Here is a 10,720-nt window from a genome sequence, read left to right as displayed (position 1 = left end):
ACACCCCAAAGATTTTCCCAAAGAGGTTATCAACTGTTAGTATTTGTATACAAAATAATGTCTGAATGCATAGAATTCTTGTGTTCACCATGTGAAAACAATAAATCACGATTTTATCTACTGCTGACTCCAAAAGAATAAAAATATTTCTCCCCCAAGAAGTACTCCAGATAACCCTTTTTACACAGTGGAGTGTATGTGTATAAAGAGTTTGTTCACATGGGCTTGTTTAAAACCTATGCCAGTATAGTGCAATAAACTGAGTTCCACAAAATGAGCTGTAAGTGGTAGGCTCCTACTAGCAAGAGATGATTGTTGGAAGAAATCTAGGGGCAATGCTGGGATTACAGAATTGATGACAACAGCTCTAAATAGGAAATGTTCATTTATAACCATGTGGCTGTCAGGGTCTCCTTGTAACACTTTTAACTCTAATTTTTTTTTCTTTTGTCAAGAATATCAGGCAGGTTTTGGTGGTTAGTGTTCAATCTTAAGACAAGGAAGAGACACTAAATTAATGTTTAATTTATACCCAGTGTGTATATCTGTTTCCACTATTCCCCTAATAAAACATGTGCATCAAACAATATAAATTGTCTCCTTATCACTGGATGACCATATCCATCAAACTCCAATGATGCGATCTTAATTTGAAGCCCAAACAGAATTACAGACATCAATAATTATCAGTCACATTTTTGAAAAGAATCAACGTTTCTTCAAAAGCAGCATTGTTATTTTAATAATACAATCACTGAGGGAAGGAAACTTCGAAACAAATGAAATCCATTACTGATTTAGTGGCAACATTAAAATAAAAATTCTTTTCTTCTGGGATCTCTGGTCCATAAAATGGCTTTGGTCATATGTTAATTTTCTCCTCTCTAAAGGTTCTGTTTGTGACCACATGCATGGGTTAGCTCACTTTCAGATAGGCACAGGGACTATACAATACCAATTCATTCATTTTTCTAAAAGGGGGCAGAAATTCTACCTTTAGTCAATTTGAAGGGGAAGTTGATTTTGGATACATTTCTAATATCAGGAGCACTCAATAAAATAAAGTGCCAGATTATTTTTAGAAATCCACGCAGGCCCAGTCATACTGACGTAAGTTCACTAGTTAACACAGGAAATAATTTTAACTTTCTTGTCTCTCTGCAGCCTTACTTCTATGAAGGCTTAAAAAAAGCAGCAAAGTCCTGGACACAAAATAGTTCATCCTAAGTTCAACATCCATCGGCCCAGTGGGACAAGCACACCGGTCATTTGCACAGGGGTCGTCTGCACTAACAGCAAGAAAACACCCCTGTTCTCTATAAAAACACTACTGTAAAGGCATATTTACCACCAAAGTCTTTTAAAAGTCAATACATAATACTGAAAAGCCATATTAAGGTAATCTAACCAGCATTTCATTTTGAAGTGAATGTTCTTTTGCTTCATTAGGTTTTTGATACTGACGCCGTGCTTCAGCTCACGTGCTGTGTCCAGTATTTTAGATGCCAGGCTCTATGCTCTCCGCAAATATTATTCAAAAGAGGATCAATTCACAGTCCCTTACAGACCAAAGTATAAACTGGTTAGAAAATAAAAGTGCTGCAAACTCAGGAAACCACAGTAAACCTGATGGAGAAAGGCCGGTTCGGCATCTTTTGAAGGAGTTGCCTGCAAGGCTGCAGTCAGTCCCAGCTTCCCTTCTTTTCGGCGATGATGCACCAGTTGCCGTGGTCATTCCCAGAGCTGAGAATGCGCAGCTCCGACACATGCTCCGTCAGCAGGCTGCAGAGCTCACCCTCGCGGAACACGTGGTAGTAGCGCATGAAGGCTTTGGGATCCGAAGGCTGCTGTTCCGGGAGGGAAATCGTGTCCTCCGAGTTAGAATCTGCAGAACCCAGTGCAGGAATCCTGCTCAGTAGTGTACTGGCAGGAGGGTCACCTTCCTCTAAATCAGCTGCGTGCGAACAACTGTCCCCGGAGTTAGTGCTCTCCAGAAAATCCCCGCCTCCATGTCGCCTCCCACCTCGATGAGGGCCTCCATCCAGATGCTTCAACGAGCCTGGTACTCCCAGCCACTCCAGAGGCTTCTGAGAAGACACGTCCTCAAACACGTCCTCCTCGAGGTTTTGCTCCACTGTGAAAAATGGCTCTTGGGGTTCGAAGTCGCAGCTGGAGAGCCTGGAGGGTTGGACGGACACGGTGCCGTTGGCCCATTCTTCCGTGTTCCTCAAGGGTTTCACTCTCTCGGTTTGCTTCCTCAGAGTGGATTCATCCAAAGATCTGGATGAAAACCAGGAACGGAACGACTTGCCTAGCGTGTTATAGAACCCATTGTCCTCCTTAGAAACAGGCGCACAGCAGCTTGCCGCCATGACAGGTGCGTAGTCCATGCTGTGGGACCGCCTTGATGTACATGGCTTCTTGAAACAAACGGAGCAGCCGCAGTTGGAGCAGGGAGAGTTGTGGGGCCGGCTTGTCTCCCCGTGTCCACACAGCCTCCTTCTGCCCCACTGGCCGCACTCTGAGAGGGGCTGGGAGCACAAGGTCCTGTCCCAAGGAATGAGCACATCTTGCTTCTCGAAGTGTCGGTTCTTCTGTTCCATTGCCCAGACATAGATCATCAGCCGGCCACCCGGGGCCAAGACCCGGGCCAGCTCTTTTATTGCTCTGATTCTCCTCTGTTTTGTGGAAAAGTGATGTATGACTGAAAAAAAGAAGAAACTGTATCTCAATATGTATACATACATCAACATCCATACTTGTAAATTTATGCTTTCAATATAACAATAAGGACACAGGGACACAGAGTATAATCTGATTTCCTGGAAGGCCAGGTGGTAGTAGAGACAGCATGGGCCTGGCAGTAGCAGATCGCTTCTCCTGGACTCATTGGTCTCCTGATCTTGAGAAGTTTTTCAGGTTCTATAGGTTTTAAGCATCTTTGTCTTTAACAAGAAGGCTAGGTATAAATTATCCACAAGGTCTCTTTTAGTGTAACTTCCGTTAATGAGCAGGGTGACCCAAAAGGGACATTACGTTGGGCAAATGTTCCCTGAAAGAACTCTTTGACACAATTCATTGCTTAAATGAATACTGACACTTCTAAAACCATGACGGGTGAACATCACTAATCAGCGTTAATAAAATTAATCCAGCCCACAGAAAATGTTTCAGATTATTTTTCTGAAATGACTGCTTAAAATTTACTAAAATGTTCATATTATCTTAATTGTGTCTCTCTCTCAAAAAAAATCGATGGTAGGCCATCCTTTTACTGCTAGACATGCATGAGATTCAAGCAAGACCACCTGTATGCAATCATGTGTCCTAGGTATATTCTTGTGCAACTATGTAGAGAAAAGTACTGGCCTGTTAGTTCCTGGGGAGTTGGAGCACAGTGTTCTGCAGACAATAGCAAATGGTTTTCCTACACACAGGCCTACCACATATCCCAGGGAAAAATGCAGCCCCAAGCAAAGAGGGGGGACCTCCTCCTCTGACGGAAATGGGAGGGCAGAGATGGAGCAGGCTGACAATGCACCTCTAATGCTCATCACACCTCCTCTATTGGTGGTGATTTTCAGCAAATTAATCTCAGTTGGTTACCTGCCTCTAGGACACATTCACTATCTAAAGTGAGATTCTCTACGGATAAAAGGGCCGGAGGAGGATCAGTCAACAGGCACCCCTCTATTGTTTTTCCATCAGTTGCAGCAGCAGGCTCCACTGTGCAGCAGCGTGAGACAGCTTCAGGTGTGAGCATAAGGTGAGTTTGGAGGCTAAGACCTCATGTCCCTCCTCGTAATCCATCAGAAAAGAGCCAATGATTTCTGACCAGTCCTTGCCTTGCTAAGCCTCACAACACTCCCCAGAGAAGAAGCCTTTATCATGATTCACAGGAAGGCATATATTTCTAGAAATAATGTCTTGGGCAGTGAGCTAAAAGGAAGCTTAGCATTCAGGACTGAGAAAAACTCTACAAATCTCTCATGTTCACATCCACACACGTCGCCATGGTGTTGCTGTATGTTCAATGACTTGCATCTCATTCACTCCAGAACTTTTATAAATGTAGTGTATTTTAATTGTGAATTGTGTATTTGCCAATATGCCCATTTACTATAATTTATCTAATTCCCCAAAGTTAATACTCCCAAGATTTTGTGGTCATTCAATTACTTGGTGGCTATTTACACATCCCAGCGCTTGTGTTCTCAGCTGAGATTTGGAATAATCTCTACTTTCTTTTCATTCAAATACAGTTAACAAGTGTTCTCTTCATGGACTATTTTTAGTGCTCTGCTTTCTGCACCTTGGCACTTTTTGGTGACAATTTTACTAACTGAAAAATGACTGGAACAGAGTGGGATGTGCTATCTGGTGTCCTAACAAGAAAGAACCCTCTTCTAGGCTTTGCAGAGGAAACACACGAGCCAGATAAGCTTTACTCAGTCCTGAGTTCCAGTGTTGTTGGCATGAGTTTGAAATGAATGTGTCCTTGACATAAAAACACACAGAGCAGGGTTAGGCGATAAGCAGTCAACAAAGATGCTAAGACCAGAGCCTTGCTCGCAGGGTCCTGAGACCCTGCCTTCCCTGAGTGCACTCACTCAGTGTCAGCAATGACAACTGATCATAAAGATGAGGAAATTGATACAGGACTGTTTCATTACAATTTTGAAAATATAGACTCATACACTATTGGGCTTCAAAGCATCCGTTTTTTTTTAAAGGAGGAAAGTCCCCACTCATTCGTTAATGAGTAAGGGGTCACTCATTTCCATTCATTTGAGAATACCATCATTTCAACCAAGGAATATCCCAATCTTTTGTAGCATACTTTATATTTAACAGAAATTAACACATAAAATGCATTTAAACATGCTATATTTTGCATGTAATAACTAACAATTTTGAGCCAAATGATTTTTTGGCAAAAGATGTTTACAAGTGAAGATTTTTAAATTACATGTAAAACGTGTTATATACACATATGCATTAATAAGAAACATTGTAAATAATTAAAAAAGGAATATAAAGATATGTTTATCTGAAATATCACTGTCAGGAAAGTCAATGAATTTTTTTAATTTTTAAAAGACAAAATTGTGGCATTTTGTGTCTAAAAAGCATAAATATAACTTGAAAGCAAAGGTAGCATTCAGTATATGCTTCCTATGGCAGCATGTTCTTATTGAAAATCCACAAAACAGATTGTAATTTATAATTGCCTTTCAGAATCAGACAGAAAGTTACAAAAGGTCACCTGTGAAATCCTGTTACCTCTTGGTGTTAAATGATTTATTGTTATTTACCTTTTTTAGTATATATATCTCCTCTGTAACTATAAACATTCAGGATTCTCGGGTTTACCATCAAGCAGGTCTTTCAACCTTAGCACTATTGACTTGTGGACCAGATCATTCTTTCTTGGGTGGACACTTGCCAGTGACATGAGCATACATGCATACACCCAGTGGTGAGAACTAAAAATCCCTCTGGGTGTTGTCAAATGTTTTTGAGAAGGGGAGCTGGGCAGAAAGCAACACAGGTCCCAACTAAGGACCCCAAACTAAAGCTGAAGTTGATTGACACTTATCTGATATGTTGCCAAATTTTCCTAGAATTTTCTTCAGAGTATTTTCTAATCTGTTGGTAAGACACTGAATGGGTAACTAGATGTGATGTGTCAATCTATTGCATTATTATTAAGGCATATAGAAAAGAAAAAAGTTTTTTTATGTTAAGATAAAGAAGAAGTGCTTACAGAAAATTCTAGACATTGCAGTAAACATGCATGAATAGAATGGAGCTAGTCTACTGAAGTTTCCCATAACATTGTTTGAAATATGAACCTGAACTGATGGTGATCACATTCTGTGAATTCATAGTTTCAGTTCATAGACTCCTATGCTATTTTTTCCACCTAAGGAGGTATTTTTAACTAGAATATGGGAACCAGGCTTCTCAGGCCGTTTTCTGCTGTTGCAACAGAACACAATAGACTGGGGAACTTATTACCAACAGAGCCTTGTTCTGTGCATGGTTCTGCAGGCTGGAAAGCTCAAGGTCAAGGGGCTGCTGACTGCTGGTGAGGGCTGGTTATGTACTGAATGCTTGTATCCTCCCAAGATACAACCCTCAGTGTGATGGGAAAGATGGAATGATTGGGAGGTAATCTAACTTAGATCAGGTTGTGACGCAGGGTGGGTGAGACTTGTGTGTGCCCTTATTGGAACAAACCAGAGAGATTTCACTCTCCCTTCCCCCCACACACCCTAGGATGGCCTCCTCCACGTGAAGGTGCAGTGAGAGAGAAGGCAGCCATCTGCCAGGAAGACAGCTGTCACTGGAATCCAGTCTTTGGGCTGGCACTGTGGTGCAGCATGCTAAGCCATCACTTGTGACACCTGCTTCCATATCAGAAGGCCAGTTCCAGTGCTGGTCACTCTGCTTCCAATCCAGCTCCCTGATAATACATCTGCAAAGGCAACAAAGATGGCCCAGCTACCTGGGTCCCTGCCATCCGTGTAGCAGACCAGAATGGAGTCGCTGGCTTCCAGCTTGCTGCAGCCTGGGTCAGACCTGGCTATTGCAGCCATCTAGTGAGTAAAGAGTGGATAGGACAGCCCTCTTCTCTGTGTTGCTCTGCCTTTCAAACAAAAATACATGAATTTCTAATAAGCTAAACATTCAAAAGCAAAGCAAACAAAAAACTAGAAGCAACCTGGTTCTGCTGGTACCCTGATCTAAGAAACTGTACCATAAACAGAGCCTATTCCAGCCACCGAGTCCAGGGGTGCTTGTTACAGTAGCCTGAGCTGCCTCACACACTCCCTTTAATGCTTACATCCACAATGGACTCAATCATTTCAAGTGCAAAAACATAAGACAATCATGGAACAGGTTCTCATGGTAAGTGTCTCCTGCTAGTCCTAACCTGGTCCAAGGTGACGGCACCCAGACCTACATCCTGTTATTGTGCAAAGAAAGTGCCCCAGCAAATACTGAATCAATCCTTGGCTATCTTAAGAGGAAGCAAGCAGTCTTTACTTGCATTTTGGTCATGAATGGCAGTTTTGCTTTGCTAACACTTTGCTTTGCTAAAACTAGCTGTGAACAAATAGAGTATTATTTCAAATTGTTTTGGAGCACTCTTAGGAATTACCTTGAAAAAGATTTTGTTTTTCTCAACTGCAAAACAGCTTGTCACAGGATTCCCTGATGTATCAACTTCTTTACCATACTTCAATAAGACATTCTTGGTATCAAGAACAGATGTATTAGCTAGCATGAGCCTACCTGTGTAGATTCCAGGCCTGTAGTTTTGTTTTGTTTTACATTATTTGGCATGTGTTTTTTCTGGGCTGGCTAGAGACAATGTGAGCAACAGGTTTCCTGGTCTCATAAACACTGTCTGGCAGGAAATGAGCGTAGAGGCCTTTGAGAAGCAAAGCAGTCTGGGAGCGCATGGGACCTATCGCCTCCAGGATCGTGAGCCCAGTGAGTGGCAGACCAAAGCAAGAGACATTCAGTACATCAGTCCCAGAATTTTGTTTAAAAAGGGATTTCTGTGGCCTGCAAAGGTTCTCTGACTCCTTGGAGGAACAAAGTAGTACTTTTACTGAGTAATATTCTGCTACTCCTTTTTTTAAGCTATAACTCAAAGAAACAAAAAGAAATCTTCAAAAAGAATACAATAACAGTTTAAAGGTGTACAACGTTGAAACAATCATATGTGCCTTCAGCACCCCTGAGCTCAGTAAAATAAGTCAAGAAGTTGAGTTATTTTTAAAAAATCGATGAAAGGAATGACATATAATTCTCTACAGAGAACAGATGTTGAGTCCTGAGTGCGGCCTCAACGTGTAAGCTATTCTCATGACAAAGAGGGAATGTGTGACCCGGCTGCCTTACCTCCTATGGAGATGATGGCATCGAAGCCCTGATCCTTAAAGGGGAGATTAAGGTTGTCACATACCATGACTTCACATCCTCTATTCCGGGCAATCTCTACCAATGGCCCGCAGTAGTCACAGCCCAGGGCATGCACCTGGCTGTTCACTTTAAGATACTTCCCAGTCCCACAACCTGCAAGAAAGAAATCTGGGTTACATGTGACCGGTTCACGTGTTTTATACCAAGGACTACAAAGAGTTCTATACCAACTGACCAAAACAGTATGTGCCCTGGTGGGAAGCTATTCACAAAAAGCAAAATTAAGAGCTTTTAGCAAGCACCCACATAGCATGTGATGGGAAAAAAAAAAAGGAATCTCATTTATGTATATTTATTGAGCCCATTTCCATGGGTTTCACAAACAAGCAATCCCAACAGGTGAGCTGGCCCATGACTGAGAATGACAAGATTGGTTCCAGCAACTCAGAGATGTATGGATAGCAGTCTCTTTACTCCCCATATAGGTTCTCTATGTATAAGTGCATATATGTGAAGACATTTATGCTTAAGATTTGTCATTTTGGGACTGGCACAGTGGCTCAATGGCTCAATCCTTGCTTTGTATACTCTGAGAACCCATATGGGCGCCGGTTCTAATCCCGGCAGCTCCACTTCCCATCCAGCTCCCTGCTTGTGGCCTGGGAAAGCAGTCGAGGACGGCCCAGAGCCTTGGGACTCTGCACCTGCATGGGAAGCCTGAAAGAAGCTCCTGACTCCCGGCTTTGGATCAGAGTGAATAGCATACAGAGATCTTTATTTCTATCTTTCCTTCTCTCTGTGAATCTGTCTTCCCAATAAAAATAAATCTTAAAAAAAAGAACCTGTCATTTCTCAAAGGATTCTTACCACTTGTAGGCTATGTACAACAAGGCACTACTGACAACTTTTCAGTGGCCATGAATAGAATAACTTATACAATAAAACATGCTATTCAAATTTTAAAACTCAGACTGTGAATGAAAAAATAATTTTTGACATCTATTTATCCAACCTGGGTCAGTGTGAGGTTACAAAGTATGTCAAGGCTGATTTAGATCTCCTATCAGTTCTTTTTTTTTTTTTGAAGATTTATTTATTTTTCTTGGAAAGACAGATGTACAGCGAGGAGGAGAGACAGAGAGGAAGATCTTCCATCCAATGATTCACTCCCCAAGTGACCGCAACGGCCGGTGCTGTGCCGATCTGAAGCCAGTAGCCAGGTCTCTTATGGGAGGTGGGGGTGCAGGCACTCCATTACATGAGCATCACCTGTTGCCTTTCAGAGTTGGCATCAGCATGAATCCAGACTCAGCAGCTGAAGCTGTGTATGGAACCCAGGTATCCAACATGGGACGCAAGCATTTCAACCACTAGCTTAAATGCCCACTCCTTCTTTCACATGTTATACATATTCTTGAAGCCACACATGAGGAAGTATTTGTTATTCTGTAAACACAGTGCTTGCCATATAATGTGTATTCTAATTTCTGCTTGCTTCAAGCAAAGAATGGCAAGAATGAATTCGCCAATCAGATTCGGCCAGTGAGAGTGTTTGGGGCTGCTACCATCCCGTGTGGGAAATCCAATAGGAAATGACTGACCTCAGAGTTCTCAGCCTCCGAGGGCATTCATATTCCCTGTGATCTTTTTAAAAAGTGTTTATTTTCATCTACTTGAAAAGCAGATGTATGAGAGAGAGGGGGAGAGAAGGACAGGAAGGGAGGGAGAGGAAGACACACACACACACACACACACACACACACACACACACAAATCTTCCATCTACTGGTTCATTCCTAAATGCCTGCAATAGCTACTTCTGGGCCAGGCCAAAACCAGGAGCTGGGACCTCCATCCAGGTCTTCCAGGGACTTTAGCCATCGTGTGCTACCTTTCAGAATACATTAGCAGGAAGCTAGAGAGGAGGCAGTGTAGCCAGGACATGAACTCTGATATGGCATGTGGGCATAGAAAACAGTAGTCTTATCTACTGTATCAGCATGCCTGTTCTTGCACTTCTTATTATGATTTCTTATTATTGTGTGTGTGTCATATTAGGAGAGGCTGGCCTTTTGCCTCTGTCATCTAGTCCTCTAATTCCATTGTTTAGCACTAAAATCTTGCTTCACTCAGAATGTATTTTGGTTTAAGGGATGGCAAAGTAGCTCTCTTATAATACATGTTGCTTGTCTCAAAGCCATATATCTTTTATTGTTTGTTTGTTTTAAATAGAAAGGCAGATCAGATTTACAGAGAGAAGGAGAGACAGAAAGAAAAATCTTCCATCTGCAGGTTCACTCCCCAAGTGGCTGCAACTGCGGGTGCTGAGCTGATCTAAAGCCAGGAGCCAGGAGCTCCATTCAGGTCCCCCACACGTGTGCAGGGTGCCGAGGTTTTGGGCCATCCTGTATTGCCTCCCAGGCCACAGGCAGAGAGCTGGATGGGAAGTGGAGCAGCTGGGACACGAGCTGGCACCCATATGGGATCCCAGTGCATGCAAAGCATGCTTTAGCCACTGAGACATCAGGCTGGGCCCCTGTCAAAGCCATTTATTACAAACTTCTTTTCCCACACACTGACTTTAAGCTCCTAGGTGAGAAAAATTCCAGACTCATTACACCTTCCGCCATTGGATTTATCTTTCAAAAACTGAAAGGATAGAGCTATTTTTCAAAGACTCTCACCTGTCATGAGCCCTCCCCACCCCCAATTCCACATTGCCCACACAACCTTTAATGATCCGGAAGCCCTAGACACAGGAGGAGTGTGTACAACATTCATG

General features: G+C 42.5%; 1 protein-coding gene across 4 annotated transcripts in view; it reads right to left on the bottom strand.

The window, feature by feature from the left end:
- Positions 1-934: 934 nt before the first annotated feature.
- Positions 935-10,720, bottom strand: part of TRMT9B (tRNA methyltransferase 9B (putative)) — a 47,144-nt gene continuing 37,358 nt past the window's right edge. For all 4 annotated transcript variants that reach the window (XM_058669858.1, XM_058669857.1, XM_004592682.4 and 1 more), the window contains 2 exons: positions 7,918-8,091; positions 935-2,704 (listed from right to left, as the gene is read on the bottom strand). In XM_058669858.1, coding sequence (XP_058525841.1) covers positions 1,683-2,704; positions 7,918-8,091 — 1,196 coding nt within the window. In that variant the 3' untranslated portion in view covers positions 935-1,682. The remainder of the gene's footprint in view (positions 2,705-7,917; positions 8,092-10,720) is intronic.

Source organism: Ochotona princeps, chromosome 11 (genome assembly GCF_030435755.1).
Source record: "Ochotona princeps isolate mOchPri1 chromosome 11, mOchPri1.hap1, whole genome shotgun sequence".
Taxonomy (NCBI): Eukaryota; Metazoa; Chordata; class Mammalia; order Lagomorpha; family Ochotonidae; genus Ochotona; species Ochotona princeps.
Note: the sequence above shows the minus strand (reverse complement) of the source record. Positions and strands in the feature narration are given on the sequence as shown.